At 34.9% G+C, this 18,199-nt stretch overlaps 1 protein-coding gene across 2 annotated transcripts in view; it reads left to right on the top strand.

Moving 5' to 3' along the window:
• Nucleotides 1-18,199, top strand: part of CEP83 (centrosomal protein 83) — a 146,950-nt gene that overhangs the window by 75,794 nt on the left and 52,957 nt on the right. For both annotated transcript variants that reach the window (XM_050747159.1, XM_050747160.1), the window contains 5 exons: nt 3,942-4,193; nt 6,941-7,072; nt 12,876-12,990; nt 14,733-14,877; nt 14,991-15,140. In XM_050747159.1, coding sequence (XP_050603116.1) covers nt 3,942-4,193; nt 6,941-7,072; nt 12,876-12,990; nt 14,733-14,877; nt 14,991-15,140 — 794 coding nt within the window. The remainder of the gene's footprint in view (nt 1-3,941; nt 4,194-6,940; nt 7,073-12,875; nt 12,991-14,732; nt 14,878-14,990; nt 15,141-18,199) is intronic.

The raw sequence follows: 18,199 nt of genomic DNA, 5'->3' as shown, positions 1-18,199 counted from the left end.
AAAGGAGAAATAGACAAATCTATAATTATAATTGGTGACTTCATACCCCTCTCTCAACAAGTGATAAATTAAAAATCAGCAAGGATAAATAATAATGCAATAACACCATCAACCATTAGAACTTAAATAACATTTATAAAACATGCCACCCAAGGAGAACACCCAGACATATTCTTTTGATGTATTCACTGAATGTATATAAATGCTTACTGAACATATGCAAGATAGACCATATCCTGGGCTATAAAATAAACCTCAACAAACTTATACAACTTGAAATCATAACAAGTGAGTTTTCTGACCACAGTAGAATCAAACTAGAAATTAATAACAGAAAATAACAGGGAAATCTTCAAACACTTGGAAATGAAATGACATACTTAAAAAAAATTTATGGGTCAAGGAAGAAATTTCAAAGAAAAACATTTCAGTGAGATTACATTTCAAAAAATACATTGGATGAAAATGCAGCATATCAAAAATTTTAGGACACAGCTAAAGCAGTGCCAAGAAAAATTTGTAGCACTAAATACATGCGTTAGAAATGAGAAAACAAGTCAGTAATGTAAGCTCCCATCTCAAGAACCTGTAAAAAGAGCATCAAAAAATAAATAAATAAAGCAAGCAGAAGCAGAAGAAGGGAAATAATAAACATAGCAGAAATTGAAAACAGAAATAATAGAGAAAATCAGTGAAACAAAGAGCTAGTTCTTTGAAAAGATAATAAAAGTGACCAACTTTTAGCAAGACTAACAAAAAAGATGGAAGATACAAATTTTACCTATCTCAGGAATGAGAGTATCACTCATGACCTTGCAGACATTAGAAGGGAAATGAGAATCCTTTGAACAACTCTACTGTAATAAATTTGACAATGCAGGTGAAATGGATCAATTTCTTAAAAGGCACAAACTACCACAACTCATTTAATGTGAAATCTGCAGTTTGTATAGAGCTATTACTGTTAGGGAAATTGAACCTGTAATTTTAAAACTCCCAAAATGAATAGTTAACTAGAGAATTTTACCAGGTGTTTAAAGAAGAATTAGTACCAATTCTACATAATGTCTTCCCCAAAAATGGAAGAGGAATGTTACCAATAGGGGAATCTTGGTTAAAGGATATACAGGATCCCTCTATATTAATCCTTATAATAATTCTTTGTGAACCTACCATTATCTGAAAAAGTTTAATTTTAGAAGAAGTAACTGGAGAAAGAAAAGACATCTTATACAGAGGAACAAAGAATGACAACGGACTTATTTTTACAAGTAGTACAAGCCAGAAGACAGTAGAGCAGTATCTTTAAAATACTGAAAAAAAAACAAAAAAAGAAACCTAGGCACTTTGATTCCAGAGCCTTTTTTCTTACCCATATCCCTATCTTGTATCGTAAAGGTAATAAAAACAAGGAAGGATGGAGTAATTAGATAACACTACCTTTCCCTCTTGTGTGCCTTGGGGAATTGAAGTGCTATCATTTTTTGAAAAGGAAATCAGTCACTATTCCTAGTCCTATTGTTTCTGTTTAGTTTCCTTTACTTCAATAACTTTTTAAAAAGTAATATCAGTTAGCACATTGTCTTATCTGTCAAGCAGGTTTATATTTAGAATAGAATACAGTAAATGTAGAGGTAACTGCAATACAGGTGGATTTAGATAAAGTTCATAAAAGAGAAATTTAAACAAAGCCCTTTGGAAATTTAGAGGAAAGATTGAGAGCACAAGAAATTGAGGAAATCAAGGCAGATGACATGTGAGTCTGATTGAAAATGGCAGAAAAGGGAAGAGCTGAGGCTTTATCCAAGATCTGTGCCGAATGTCTGGGACATGAGTAGTGTTATGGCAATGATTGTAATAAGCTCTGCGTCAGCAGAGATATTGTGTTTGTTTGCTTATCTGCTGGGTTGTGTCCTTACTACCTAAAACAGTGTTGGGTACTTAGTAAGTACTCAGTAAATATTTGTTGCATGAATAAATAAATGAATAGTAAAATTAGATGGCAGTTTTGGTAAGAATGATTTGATACGTCTGGTTTAGGAGTTATAAACATGGAATCTAATTCTCAGCCATCAGCTAGCTGTCATCCAGTCTCGTAGCTTCAACTATGACTTCGGCTATCACACAGATGCCTCTGAAAATGTGGAAAGGAAGCAATAATATAGGAAGTATATAGGTCAAGAACATTGTGAACTGTGTGACCCTATGTGTAAAATGGGAACTACAAGAGAAATTATTAATATTGATTTTACATGTGGAGCACTTAGCTCAGTATTTGATCCATATTAAGTACTCAGTAAAGGGCACCATTGTCTGAAACTGAGTTACACATTGACTCCTGACCTTAGATGAGCCATCACACCTGTAATATAGCACATTAAAACCATATTAAGTTACCTCATGTAAAAGGTAAACAGGATCTTAAAGATCAGCTAGCCCAAGTTCTTCATTTAAACTGAGGACAGAATACAGTGGATAAAAAGGTAATCTTGGGACCTAACCAGGAAGTAATAGTTATTTGTAAGTCGTGGGAGGAAAAATAGGAGAGAAACACTAATTAGTTGGGCTTTGAGGGCTTAACTCTAAATACCATAGCTGCCTTCAAGGATGAATTTTATTCTCTGGAAAATAATATTTGTCTGCTGGATAGCTCTACCTATATTTCTCATTGGCATTTAAATTCAGCATGTCCAGAAACAAATTGGAATCACTATGTGTTAAAACTAAAAAGGTTGTTAGAGTGCATCTAATTCAGTTTCCCATTTTACAGGTGTGGAGAACAGATCCTGCTCTGGGGTGGAGGTCTTAAACTTTTTAGATTCATTGGTAGTGCTGTGATCAAACAGTTGTTCCTTTTGCCTAAGTTGTGGAGCATTTCTTTAGGTTTTTTTTTTTTTTTTTTTTTTTTTTTTTTTCGGGGGGAGCTTACAGTGAGCCTTTGATGTTCATCCTGGCTGTAAACAACCTCTGTCTTGTTTTGAGCAGCAGTTTTCAACTTTTTAAAAAACAAAAAAACCCAGCTGAATCTTTTACTTAAGTTGAATCATATGAAGAAACCCCAAAAAGAGACTAAAAATAGAAGCTTATGGTTAATGCCAGAGGTTTGGTGGGGGTGGTGGTAGGGGATAGATAGTTGGGGAGATCAGGAAAGGGAAAGAATGAGTTATAGACCCTAGTTGCTTGCCACTGGTCTCCAGAGGTGAGGAGCTTCTGAAATGCCTTAGAGGTTAGGAAACAGTTTGAAACCCACTGATTTGGAGGCCCACGGAGTCCAGCAGTGATAATTGGCATGAATGACAAGACCACTGATGTCTCTGCTCTGCAAGTTCCCCAGTGACTTTAACACTTGCCCTGGAGTAATGATTTTTCAATTCTTTCTTGAATCTAAGGGCTAAGAACTAGGCCATCATTACAATTAGGACTTTAATAAACTCTCAGCTATCATTTAAAAACTCTCATCAATCACATTTGCTTTTATGTACACAGACAGGCAGTTTTTGTGTGAATTAAGTTGCCCTGACATAGATAATTTTATTAGTATAGACATAGCTCAAGAATTACAGTCATGTGAGGAAAAGCTTAAGAGTAGTCAGAGTTTTGGTCATGAACCCCTATAATGTTATGATGAATTTTAAAATACTTGATGTATTTTTAATGATTATTTTTATAGTATTATAATTTTTAAATTTTAGTCAGCAACTGATTAAGCCCTGTGCTAGACACCACGTGGAAATAGAGGGAAAACAGGACACAGTCCTTGAACTCACATTTGAGTCTCACTAAGAACAGAAAGAAGGTGATACTTAAAAATTTTTCCTTTGTACTTTGTTTCAGCACCTGAGCTTTGATTTTGTGCAATTTTTAATTTTACTGATTTGTAAAGCATGTTCATGACTGAAAATTTAATTAACTTTGTATGCTTTCTTTAAAATTATTCTTAGATTGCAAGACTGGAGGAAGATAAAGAAGAACTACGTAACCAGCTGCTTAATGTTGATCTCACAAGAGACAGCAAACGAGTGGAACAACTTGCTCGAGAAAAAGTCTATTTGTGTCAAAAATTAAAAGGGTTAGAGGCTGAAGTAGCGGAATTAAGGGCTGAAAAGGAGAATTCTGAAGCTCAGGTGGAAAATGCCCAAAGAATACAGGTGCGGCAGTTGGCTGAGATGCAGGCTACAGTCAGATCCCTGGAGGTAAGATTCTGATTACTTCCCGGTAGAGTATGGCATACTTTTTTAAAGTGCAATTGACAAACCTTTGATTTTTAGAGCATAAATGTATGCTCTCCAAGCTAATGCTGACGCATTTGTGTAATCCCAAGAGTATTTATTCTTTTAGTAAAGAAGAAAGCTATTGATTCATAAGCAATACGTATGCTACCACATTTATAAAGGGATATTTATTCTGTGGGAGTTAAGTCACCTATCTGAAATGTCTTAACTCTTAAAATGCCACATAATAGAATATGCAAAATAGAAATGTATGTATTTGAGTTTCTGAAAGTAAAGTCATCTCAAACCAGAAAGAATAATTTTTTTCAAGATAGTACATTCCTTACACTGGGATTTGAGATCTTAAAGTCACAAATCCTGCTTGAACAGAAATACTGTACTGATATATCTTATGATAGCTTCTTCCCAGACTAGTAAAATCCAACTGTAAAGGTATACATGCCTTTGCAGAATTATTTCCCTGGGTTCATTAGAGAAAGATAAGTGTTGGCAGACCTGACTGGTACTCCTAGGGGTATTGCCTTATGAAAATTCTTGGTTTCCATTTTATTCAGATATACTTATTCTTCTTAGTTCTTAGTGCCTAACTTGTAGCAAACATACCTGTTTAATTGTTTTTATTTTTTACAATTCAAAGTGTTTCTTTTTCCTTTGGAATAGTTATAAAATTATTTGGGGGGTGGGCATTAGCGGGCATTTAATTTGTAGTTAAAATCAATATCCAAATCCAAGATGGTGATTTTTTTTCCCCCAGCCAGTGATACAGGAATACATTGGTATGTTTTGAAGAGTAGAAGTTACTTTTTTATTTTGTTACATGACGCTAGGTCAGTATTTACTGGTTTTCTGAATTAAAAGTTGTCAGTATCATTGTACCTTAAACATGAAGCAGTTCATTGTGAGACTGTTTATGTTGCCATCCTTCCATCCTTATGTATTTTACACAGTGACAGAATAAGTGAGACGATTGCAGTTGAATATAGCATACAGTTCTGATGGGAAACTTTCCACTGAGGTCCTTTAGAGTGATTATTTTCAGGGCAAGTTCAATGATGACAAAAGATTTGTGACATTTTCATAAGAGCCTATATTTTTATCATTTGTCAGATGAAATGAAAATAAGCATATGACAGCAAACATTTCTTTCTTCTTTAACTTTCTTGGCTATCATTGTGCCCAGAGAGTATTATTTCATATATGAAGAAAATAGGTTTTTTCCCTATTTGTCGAATATAGTCCTTACATATTTAAGATAGATGTTCCCCAACTTAAGGTGGTTTGACTTATGATTTTTTGACTATACAATGGTGTGAAAGCCATATATGTATTTATGTACTTTGAATTTTGATCTTTTCCTGGGTTACTGATATGTGGTATGATACTCTCAATGCTGTGTAGCTGCACTGAGCCACAGTTCCCAGTCAGTCACATGATCATGAGGATAAATAACCTCTTTACTGAGTACTGTGTTGCCAGATGATTTTTTTCCAACTGTAGGCTAATTCACGTGTTTTGAGGATGCTTAAGGTAGGCAGTCTAAGTTATGGACTTAGATATTTTCAATTTGTGATGGGTTTATCAGGATGTAACCCCATCATAAGTTGAAGAGCATCTATATATACGAAATGAGATGTTATGAAACTGAAGTGTATCCTTTAAATGCCGAAACGTTTTCATTTTGATTATGTTGAGGTCGGGTATGGTGGCTTATGCCTGTAATCCCAGCACTTTGGGAGGCTGAGGTAAATGGGTCACCTGAGCTCAGGAGTTTGAAATGAGCCTGAACAACACGGGTAAAACCCTGTCTCTACAAAAAATACAAAAATTAGCCAGGCGCCATGGTGTGCACCTGAAGTCCCAGCTACTCGGGAGGCTGAGGCAGGAGAATTGTTTGTGCTTGGGAGTCTGAGGTTGCAATGAGCCAAGATCGTGCCATTGCACTCCAGCCTGGGAGACAAAGCAAAACCTTGTCTGAAAAAAAATACGTGTGTGTGTGTATATGTGTGTGTGTGTGTGTGTATGTGTGTATATATGTGTGTATATATATATAATGTTGAGTAGACATGTTTTTTAAAAAAGGTTTTAGTTCCCCTCCCCTCATGAAAGAGTACTATCAATATTACCAACCAGAAACATTTTTGACAACCTACAGACTTCATTAACAATCTTAATTGTGTCATGAGATCAGGAGCCTCTTTGCTCACACTTAAGAAGTCTGCAGATTAGCTGAGGATTTTGAAATAATATATTTCCCTATTTCTTTTTTGAAAATCATTGATTTTAGATTTTCAATTTGTACTTGTTACTATCAGTGAGCCCTGTCTTCTACTTTCTAATATGCTTTTTCCTATCTGTTGTAGACTGGAAACTTCCAAAAATGTTTGAAATAAGTCAGTGTTAAAAATAAATAGACATCAAGTGAATGCCTTAGGTAGTTTCTCTCATGAGAGAAGTATATAAACTTTATTTTGTTGGTGGTCATTCATATGTTGTTTGTCTAGATACCTTTGTTGCATATTTCCTGAAACACTATCTTTCATTTGAATTCTACCAATTAGTTTGAGAAAATGTTTGTTACATTGGTATATGTTAATGTTGAGGTTTTGAATAATTTTTGTATAATTGTAAATGTATTTTAAGTAGTGCTTATTTGATTTTGAAATACTTGAAAAATAAATGAATTTTAAAATATTTTGTTTGAATGAAAGGCTGAAAAACAGTCAGCTAATTTACGGGCAGAACGCTTGGAAAAAGAGCTACAATCAAGCAGTGAACAAAATACCTTTTTAATTAATAAATTGCATAAAGCTGAACGAGAAGTAAATACATTGTCCAGTAAAGTAAGTTGTTTTATGTTTCTGTTTCATTCTTTAGAATGTTTGTTACTATATAATGATAAATTTTATTTTTAATAATTCATTTCTTTATACTGAAATGTTTTATTATATCATTCTACCTTCCAAGAAATAAATACATTGATCAGTAGAGTATGTTATCTTATGCCTCTACTTCATTCTGTAGAATACTTGATACTGTACAATGACGAATTTTGCATTCTCTGTATTGAAGTATTTTTAATTCTATCACTCTGCCTTCCAAATACATGCAGAATCTGATCAATTCTTACCACATCCACCGTGACCTTTCTAGTCCAAGCCATAATTTTTTTAGGCTCAATTTCTGTGCCAGGTTGCTTACTGGTCTTTCTGCTTTCTACCCATTCAGAGCTCTGTGTGATCTGGAGTCTTTTCACAGCCATGACCATGAATTTTTCCTCCTGTTCACTTTGCTCCCTTTGGCCTTGTCACTCTTTGAGCAAACTCACGTCTTGCTCAGAGTTTCTGCACTTGTCTGACCTTGACTCAGTCTTCCCTCACATATCCACATAACTTGCCTCCTCACCCCCTAGATGTTGCCTAACCAGAGAGGCTTTCCTTGTCTTCACGTTGGAAAATAGCATCTTCCTTCTTCCTCTGTCTTTCTATCTTCCTTACCTGCTTCATAGCTCTTAATACTATCTGATATAGTTATTTGGTTTTTATGTTTTTGTCTCTCCTTTTCTTTCCCACCACCTTCCTTTCAACCCAATATAAGCTCCAAGAGAGCAGGGACATTGTTTTCATCACTACTACTTTTCCAGCTTCTAGAACAGTGCCGGCACATAGTAGGTACTCAATAAATATTTCTTCAATGAATAAATTAGTAGTAGCAGCATGATCTACATTTATATTCTCCTTAACAGACTGGATTCAAATTCTGATTTTTCCTTTACTAAAAAAAGCTGTGTGACCTTGGGCAGTTCACCATCTCTCTGAAACTTAAGTGAAACTTAAGTCTATGAAATGGGACTAATACCTACTTTATAGAGTTGTGGCAAAAATTAAATGTAGCTGATGATGAAAATGATAATAGCAGTGACTATACACTGGTAATATCCTTAAATAAGAAAATATTGTAACATAAATAATACAGAATTTTTAGTCCATTGACTAGTCTGTATCTCACTGTCTCAATAACTGTGTGTAACCTTAGGCAAGTTTACCTAATATCATTAGGATCCAATTTCCTTATATCTGTAAGAACTCTTCCAGCCTACTAAGACTGTGTAAGAACTACTAGGAAATAATTTGATTGCCTCCTGATTAACTATAAGTAGATTATATATTCAACAGATACACATTGAACGCTTATAACTATAGAGTATACAAAAAAAATAGATATAAAACACAAGTAAATTCAGGATATAGGGAGTTTCCATGCTTTTCTTCCAATTCCAGTATAAATTATTTTTAGTTTTGTAAAATAATATTGAATACCTAGTATTGCAGCACATCGTTCTTGACCTGAGTAGCCAGACTACACTGCTGGAATAATTGGAACCACACATGTCGCAACAGGACATGGGATATGCTGGCTTGTGCAGTGGCTTCTCTCTTGGGGGGTCACCAAGTATAATACTTTTCATGCAGTACATTTTACCTGAGCTCTCTGGCTCACCTTTGTGCTGACCCTGATTTTCCTTCTTTTTTTCCGTATATATACTCTTCCCTATTGCTCTTTCCTTTTAGAGTTAGAGCATAGGTGATTTCTCCTACTCTGCTGGAGAAAAAACAGCAATCTAGTATAGTATTTATTTCTTTGTGCTTGTTTATTAATACACGTTGCTAAGAGTTGCCTGTCTTTTTAAAGGCACACTTGCATTATTTTGCATATAAATGGAGTATTAAATACCATCCTTTAACTTTAAACAAACTAAGTTTCATTTGAAGTCTTGCATGTAAAGATTCCATTGGAAGGGTAAATTTTAAAATAATATTTCAAACATGACTGCCACAGTTTTCTTTGCAACTTGAAATTTTCATAAACATTTTGCAATTCTAGCAAATGGTTGTTTGCAGTGCAAAGGAACACCTGGGGTGTGTTGTCTAAGTTATTCAAATTCATAAATGTTTGTCAGATTTTAGAACAAAGTTATGTCAGTGTGAGCATCAGTGTCTTGGATTAAAAGGTGTTACTAAAGATGGCCTGAAAATGATGACCTTAAGGAGATTTCACATTCAGCGAGGTAAATTCTTCTAGTTCCCTCATAACGTTTTTCATTTTCAGAATGCCAATAAAAGATAGTTTTAAGGAAGCCACCCAACAGAGTTGTCCTTATTTACCTAAATTAATGAGGTAATTACGTCTCAGAACTTTGAAAACGATCAGGATTTGAGTACCGTCTCTTTGGAATCTGTATCCAGGGCTTCTTAGGTAATACATATTGTCAATTATATTTCCGTTTCTTACTTGTTTATACTGTGCTCTTGTGTGTCTTTCTGTGAGTATGTGTACTTTAACAGATCCTGACCCCCTATAAAATGCCCAGTATTGCCAGTTTTGACATTTATTAAAGTTTTGTTAGTAATATCTGAATACTTCCATTGTGTGAAAAACATAAAGCAAATTCACAACATAAAGGCCAGAATCTATATGGCAGACATTCTGTGAAGAACAGGGTGACTTGATCCAGTGGAGCTTCAGGAGACCATGAATTACTTGAAATTTTATGCAACATTTTAACATGAGCATTTTATTTTTAAAAAATCCCTAATTTTCCTAGGATTTGGGACTTGATCACAAAGAAGATTAAGAACCAGGGATCTAGGGGCAGAAAGAAACCTTATTGTAACATTTGGAATTTGGTTCAGATTACTCATAGAAAAGTGCTATTATTGTCATTACTGGGTAATAAATTTTCATACGTTATTTTAAGTAAAATTCCTTTTAGTATATTTTTAGGAAATTAACAGTGTTCGTATAAGTGCATCGGTGATGTTAGGATGATACAAATAAGGCAATAAAGAAAAGCTTAAGATCCATAGATGAGTAAATTTGAATGCAGAGAGGACAGGTACATTGCTTGAGCATATACCACTGGTTTAACAGCAAAAGTAGGCCTGAAGACAGACCTCACTTGTTGCTTGACTTCCTATTCGGTGTTCTTTCAGTTTCAATAATTATAGTTTAGTTAAAAATGTCTTCTCATTTCAATAAATCTTAGGGTGAAATGAAAAAGAAGTTTTTGTAGATCTTGAAGTTACCATGAGATGAATCAACTTCCTATGAAATAAGATAGCTCTAATTTTCCACCTTATGCAGCTATAGTATGTTTGTTAATGAAATGCTGTGTCATTCTTACCCTTTTACAGTTAGTATATAATAGCAGGTTATAATTACGTTTGTCATAGTGATTGGATTTTCTTTGTAATTGTATTTCTTCAAAATTTTAAAGTATTTGTAACTTAAATTCTATCTGTCCATGAAATTATAATGTAGTAAAACCCAATCTACAGAAAGTTTAAGTATTAAAACAAATTCTCAGCTGCTTTCATGTAAACATCATTTTATAAAACTTGCTTTTGTAGAAAAGAACTTCCAAAAGGAAATTAAAAATGCAGGCTGGGCGTGGTGGCTTGTGCCTGTAATCCCAGCACTTTGGAAGGCCAAGGCGGGTGGATCGTGAGGTCAGGAGTTCAAGACCAGCCTGGCCAAGATGGTGAAACCCCATCTCTACTAAAAATACAAAATTTAGCCAGGTGTGGTAGTGCATGCCTGTAATCCCAGCTACTCGGGAGGCTGAGGCAGGAGAATCGCTTGAACCCCAGAGACAGAGGTTGCCGTAAGCTGAGATCAAGCCACTGCACTCCAGCCTGGGCGACAGAGCGAGACTCTGTCTCAAAATATAAATAAATAAAAATGCAAAACTGATGTCAGCACAAGGTTGCCATTTTATGAACGGTCATTTAAAAATCTACGAGTTAATCTGGAGGGATGTCTTATTGTAGTTACCAGTACGAAGGCAGTACTCACTTTTCTGTTTATTTCCTTTAAATGAAGATTTTGCATGAAACTATTCCTTGAAACATTTTCAGGACCTTTTGTTGATGGAGTCTCTTCCAGTAAGACACTTCTATTTCTCATCCTTGCCCTCTTTGGCTCTGGGACCTCTTTTTGATTTGTGTCTGACTCCCAACTCCAGTTTTTATGGGATTTTTATTGGACTCTTAAGTAAATTGTCTTTTACTTTCCTGTTTCTACCATCTCACATTTTCTGTATTTAACTTGTATATATTTGTAGTTTCCTACTCTGATTCCATAGTTTTCTATATTTGGGTAATATATCAGAAAACGGGTCATCTAATCTTTATGTTTTTATTGATTAAATCCTTATTATATGACTATATCTAATTTTAGAAGCTCCTTACCAAAGAGAAGGGCTATGGAAAATGAATTTATATGATTTATTCTTGTTCCTGCCTCTATCCCCTACCTCATACTTGTGCACATGCGCACACAGACACAATCTATACACATAGACCATTTTGTCACCAGATTCAATTGATTCTTCATTCTCCCCCTTTGTTCATTCTTTGCCTCTTAATTGATTTATTTACCTTCAGTTTCTTAAGCCAACAGATTTACATTAATTAATTGTGCCACCTTCAACAGCTAACCGAAAAACAACCCTTTCGTGTGGTATATAAAGTTTATTCCCTGCCATTCCTCCACAGATTTCACATCTGCCGGTGCTCTCCATGTAATACATAGCTTGTTTTAAGAGCAGACCATGTCATGTTATACACATAATAACATTTTATATGCTGTTCCTTCTACCTAGAGTACCTTCTTTGTCCCTAACACATTTTTTATTCTTAAATTTAATTTTAATTTTTTTAGAGACAAGGTCTCACTCTGTTGCCCAGGCTGGAGTACATTGGCACAATCATAGTTCACTGCAGCCTCAAACCCCTAGACTCAAGTGATCCTCTTAGTCTCCCCAATGGCTGGGACTAAGGGGCTAATTAAAAAAATTTTTTTTTTTAGAGAAAGGATCTCACTATGTTGCCCAGAGTGGTCTCCAACACCAGGCCTCAGACACTTCCTTCTGCCACAGCCTTTTGAGTAGCTGGGATTTTAGGTGCAAGTTACTGTGTCCAGCTCTGGACACTTTTTAAAAGGAAGGTTTCAGGCCAAGTGCAGTGGATTACACCTATAATCCTAGCACTTTAGGAGGCCAAGGCAGGAGGATTGCTTGAGGCCAGGAGTTTGAGACCAGCCTGGTCAACATAGCAAGAGCCCATCGCTACAAAAAAATTGAAAAATTATCTGAGTGTGGTGGTGTGCACCTGTAGTCTTGACAGCTACTTGGAATGCTGAAGAGAGAGGATCACTTGAGCCCAGGAGTTTGAAGTTAAAGTGAGCTATGACTGTGCCACTGCACTCCAGCCTGGATGACATAGTGAGACCCTGTCTTTTAGAAATATTAACAAATTTAAAAAGTTTCAGAATTTTTTCCCTGCAGATTTTCCAATCATCAAGTATTTGATTTTAGATACTTGTAATTAAGTCTTTAAGGCAAGATTAAGCCAGAGGACCATACATAGATATTCGTAAGGAAATGCCTCAGTTCTGTTAGGAAAGAACTGTTTTCTTGATGTCTCCTTATTTGAAGTACTGTTGCAGGCATTGACACTCCTTTCTTCTTGAAAGGTACTTAGACTCTACTATCAAAGCGTTTTCTCGTTTCCATTTATGTTTTGGGGTAAGTATTGAATGACAAGAAAATGATGAATAGTAATTTCAATTTTTAATTATCAACAGGTGAAAGAACTTAAACATTCAAACAAACTGGAAATAACAGACATCAAACTGGAGACAGCAAGGGCTAAGAGTGAGCTAGAAAGAGAAAGGAATAAGATTCAAAGTGAACTGGATGGTAATGTGTGATTTCCCTTGCTGCTGCTGCTGCTGCTGCTTATTTTTTCAGATATGAACTCAAATTATTAAAATAGTTGAACATGAATTTTTATTTCCAGATTTTCAACGTAGTTTAAATTTTGGAGTACATATGAAATGTTTATTATATGTTGAGTGTTTTGTTCATTGTAAGACTTAATAACTTTTAAAAAATCAGTCTTATGTTTTTATCATAGTTTTTGGATACATAAATGAACTTTGTAAATGGGATGCCATACTTTGTGATTTATAAATCTTAAATCTATTTATTGTGTAGTTTATTACTCCTAGGACATTTTAAGTCTAGAGAATGTGAAGAAGATAATTGGGTTCCAGGCTTAATTTTTTTCAATTAAAAAATTTTTTTTATGTAGACCCTAGGCCAGTCATTGTAGCCTAGTGTAGGGTAGGCTTATTTTTTTATTTTTTATTTATTTATTTATTTTTGAGACGGAGTCTTGCTGTGTCCCTCTGGCTGGAGTGCAGTGGCGTGATCTCGGCTTACTGCAAACTTCACCTCCCAGGTTCATGCCATTCTCCTGCCTCAGCCTCCTGAATAGCTGGGACTACAGGCGCCCGCCACCAGGCTGGCTAATTTTTTGTATTTTTAGTAGTGACAGCGTTTCACTGTGTTAGCCAGGATGGTCTCGATCTCCTGACCTCGTGATCTGCCTGCCTCGGCCTCCCAAAGTACTGGGATTACAGGTGTGAGCCGTGCACCCGGCCAAGTAGGCTTATTTTTAAGTTCCAGTTTAATCTTAGAACGTCCATCTCATCAGATTTCTTCATTATTTACGTTGTTTCTAACTTGAAGTATTTAAATAAGCTTACATTTGGCCTGTAGCTATCCTTGAGTTGATCTGTAGTTGAACTCATTTCAGACAGAGTTTATGATGAATGCCTTTCATGTTTTGAAACCGGGTCTCACCTTGTTGCCCAGGCTAGCTTTGAATTCCTTGGCTCAAATGATCCTCCTGCCTAAGCCTCCTCAGTAGCTGGGACTACAGGTGCTAACACCGTGTCTGTATGCTGTGAATGATTTTTTCCAATTATTGATTTCTATTTATTTGGCTCATGGATTTCCATAGAGTTAGGGAGTAAATTTTTTTAGGAACTTAAAGGATGCTGCATTTTGTTTTTACTTTGAGTTAGATGTGAGTTTGCTTTAATTATTCCATCTGCAAAGTATTTGCCATTTCATCACAAAGATTTCTGAATTCATTGTACAAACTTTCTTGAAAGTGTCCGTGTTATTTATACTTCTGCTAGAAATCTAGCAGTTCTGCTAGAATCAACAGGTTTTGAAGGGTTTTGTGATTTATTTCACTCTGCTATCGGCCAGCTTTGTCTATGATGCTGTCTTAGAGGCTTAGGTCACAGAACCCCTTTAGAAGTGAAGAAAGTAAACCTCTGGTTTATCATCCAGGTTGTTCTCAACTCTCAGTGTTCGAATGAGTAAATGTATATAGCCTTTTATTAAAGTTTTTATATGTGTATGCACTAAATAAACAGTGACAGGAAAATTTGCTCTGAGTTTTATCCTGTTTCATTCTCTATTTTAAGAGAGTTTATTAATGATGTGAGTATTATTGAGAATATATATTCATAGAGACTTTCTACATTCTTTTAGTTGTCTTACCAGCTTATGAATACTTGCTGTTAAATGTGACTTTTCATCTTAGTAACATTGAATAGTACATTTTTCTCCTTAAAAAACACTAGGATTACAGTCAGACAATGAAATTCTCAAAGCAGCTGTTGAACACCACAAAGTGCTCTTAGTAGAAAAGGATCGTGAATTAATACGTAAAGTACAAGCTGCCAAAGAAGAAGGTTATCAAAAACTTGTGGTATTACAAGATGAAAAGTAAGTACTTAATTACCTTAGTTTGACTTAAATATCCTTGCAAATGAAAACATTTTGCTGTTATATCATCTTTATTATAGTTCTTGTAACATAATTATGATCTCTTGTTTTAGGTTAGAACTCGAGAACAGATTAGCAGATTTGGAGAAAATGAAAGTAGAACATGATGTCTGGAGGCAATCTGAAAAGGATCAGTATGAGGAGAAATTGCGGGCTTCACAGATGGCAGAAGAGATCACCAGGAAGGAGCTTCAGAGTGTTAGGTGATATATACATAGATATTTAAAGTTTTTCATGTTGAAATAATGTCAGAGTTAACAAAATGATGTACAAGTAGTACAAAGAATTCCCATGTGCCCTTCACCCTTATCTCCCAAATATGGATACCTTATGTAACCATATTATAATAACCAAGATTAAGAAATTAATATGAATATCAAGAAATCAGACATTACTATTATAAAGTCTATTAACTGTACTCAAATTTTACCAGTTGTCCCACTGATGTCTTTTTTCTGGTCTAAAACCCAATCCAGGATCACACATTGCATTTAGTTACTTTTAATATGGAACATATGAACACTTTGACAAATACTTGTCAGTATTTTGTATATCCTCTCTCAATTTGGTTTTGTATTGCATTTTTCATGGTTAAATTCAGGTTAGGCATTTTAAGGAAAACATCAAAGTCATGTGTCCTCAGTGCATCATATTAGGAGGTTCATGATTTGGCCCCTTAACTGGTGATTTTAACTTTGATCACTTGGTTAAGGTGCCATCTGCCATGTTTTTCCCCTATAAAATTACTATTTTTTTCCCTTTGTAATATATAATTATCTTGTGGTTGCCCATATGATATTTCAAGTCTATGTAAATATTCTCATATTTTGCCTTTATATATTCTTCCATTAATTTTAGTATCCATTGATAATTGTTATCTGAAACAGTTATAATTCTAGCGTTTGCCAAATGGTGATCTTTCCATTTCTGTAATCCTTCCACATTTATTAGTTGAAATTCTCCTGAAAGGAAGAGCTTTCCATTCTCGTCTAGATATATTTATATCACTATGGATTTATACATTCTTATTTTTTCTATAGATTATAATATTTTGTTATAATATTTTGTGTTGCTCAACTTCTCTCAGATTTGACTATTGGAAGATCTTTCAAGTTGAATCCCATGTCCTTTTGATATAATCCCACGATTTATTGTGACTTTTTTCTATCATTACAGGATGTTCTATGATTCTCTTTCACTTTCCCTGCCCCAGCCCTGGAATTAAGCATTTCTCTGAGGTGCTTTGATTCCTTTTTAATTGGAGAATGGCATTTAGAAACCAAAATCTCAGCTCTAGGTATGCTTGTTGGTACTAGAGAGTCATTGCTTCTAGGTCCTCTCAGTGAACTGAAAAGTACACATTTATGTCTATTTCTTTTTTTTTTCTCTATATTAATAATCTTGAGTTTACATTGATATTTCCGGCTCCGTTCCAGCACCATGGAGTTCATTCTGGCCTTCCTCTTTTCATACTTGCAATTCTTTTGACGGTGAGAAAACTGATATTCATTATTCATACTGTATTTACTCAGTCCTAGAATATAAAATTGTTTTAGAATTGCTAGCTCATCACTCAATGAAAAACAAACCCATTAACTTACATGTAATATTTGTGTATAGTTGTTTTTATCTTTAACCTTAGAGTATATAGTCAAAATATTGTTTTCCAAAGTTACTTATGATTTTTCTCCCTGAATTCTCCTTTAATGTGGTTTGTTATTCACTTATAAAGCAGGTTTATTCTTTCTGTTCTATTCTATTTTGAGTCCATACCTCATCCTTGTTTATTTATTTATTTATATATTGGGCTTTTGAAATATCTACATGGTTCGAAAAGACAACTATAATATACCAAAAAACGAACAAACAAAAAATTTAAAAAAAACCTCAAAAAGTTGCCACTTCCCACATCTGCTCTACCCTGTTCCCATTTCCCTCATCTTTTCTCCTCTGTCCTGCCCCTATGTGAGATTAATCTCTTTAGTTTCTGGTTTAGACTTCCTACATTTTTTGTTGTTGTTGTTGTTCCTCACAAATATCAGATGTCATTGTATTTTTCCTTCTTTCTTATCAGTGTACCCTGGAAACTGCTTCAGATTAGTTCATAGAGATTAACCTCATTCTTTTTTATGGCTGCATAGCACTCCACTATGTGTTTCTGTCAGTGTTTAGTGAAACAATCTCTTAGGTTTATTTAGTTTCCAATATTTTGTCTTTTTTTTTTTTCCGAAACAGAGTCTTGCTCTGTTGCCCAGGCTGGAGGGCAGTGGGATGATCTTGGCTCACTGCAGCCTCTACCTCCGCCTCTGGGATTCAAGTGATTCTCCTGCCTCCTGAGCAGCTGAGATTGCAGGCATATGCCACCACAACTGGCTAAAATTTTGTATTTTTAGTAGAGGTGAGATTTCACCTTGCTGGCCAGGCTGCTCTCAAACTCCTGGCTTCAGTTGATCTGCCCACCTCAGGCCTCCCAGTGTACCGGGATTATAGGTGTTGAGCCACTGCACCTGGCCTCCAGTATTTTGTGATTACAACTGATGATGCAATCAATAATGTTGTACATGTAAATATTTTCATTTTCTGGAGATGTATCTTCAGGGTGAATTTCTGAAGTAAATTGGTGGGTCAAAAGGTAAATCATATGCAGTTTTGTTGGATATTGCCAAATTTCCATCCAAGAGAATTATATCACTTTGCATCTTAGTGTAGTTTAATTTGCATTTCTCACATTATAAATGAGATTGAGCAATGTTTCATTTGTTTAAAGGCCATTTTTACATCATTTTTGTATGAATTGTTTGTTCCTGTCTTTCCCTATTGTACTTGGTTTTTTTGGCCTTTTTTACCTTGCTTAATTTTTTTTTTTTAAATTAGCTTGCTTTTTAGGAGTTCTTTATATATCAGGATTAGGCTGCAGATATTTTCTGTCAGTGTGTGTCAGCAGTCTTCTGAGTTTGCTTCTGTTATTTTTTTGCTGTGCAAAAATTTTTATTATGTAATCAAATTTAATCTGTTACTGCTTCTGGGTATTAAGTCAGAGTTAGTAGTCTCTCCCTGAACTGAGGTTAAAGAGGAATTCACTTCTTTTTGCTTGTATGGTTTCATTTTTTACATTTAGTTCTGTGATCTATTTGAAGTGTATTTTTTTGTATGCTGTGAGGTATGGATTTAATTAGTTTTTTCTAAGTGGCTAATTGTCTCACACTTTTATTAAAAACCTGTCTTTGCCCCAGTGATTCATAATGATGCTTTTATTGTATTT

The sequence above is a fragment of the Macaca thibetana genome, chromosome 11, assembly GCF_024542745.1.
Source record: "Macaca thibetana thibetana isolate TM-01 chromosome 11, ASM2454274v1, whole genome shotgun sequence".
In the NCBI taxonomy this organism is placed as follows: domain Eukaryota; kingdom Metazoa; phylum Chordata; class Mammalia; order Primates; family Cercopithecidae; genus Macaca; species Macaca thibetana.
The sequence above is the reverse complement of the archived record's forward strand: the minus strand, read 5'-3'. Positions and strand labels throughout refer to the sequence as shown.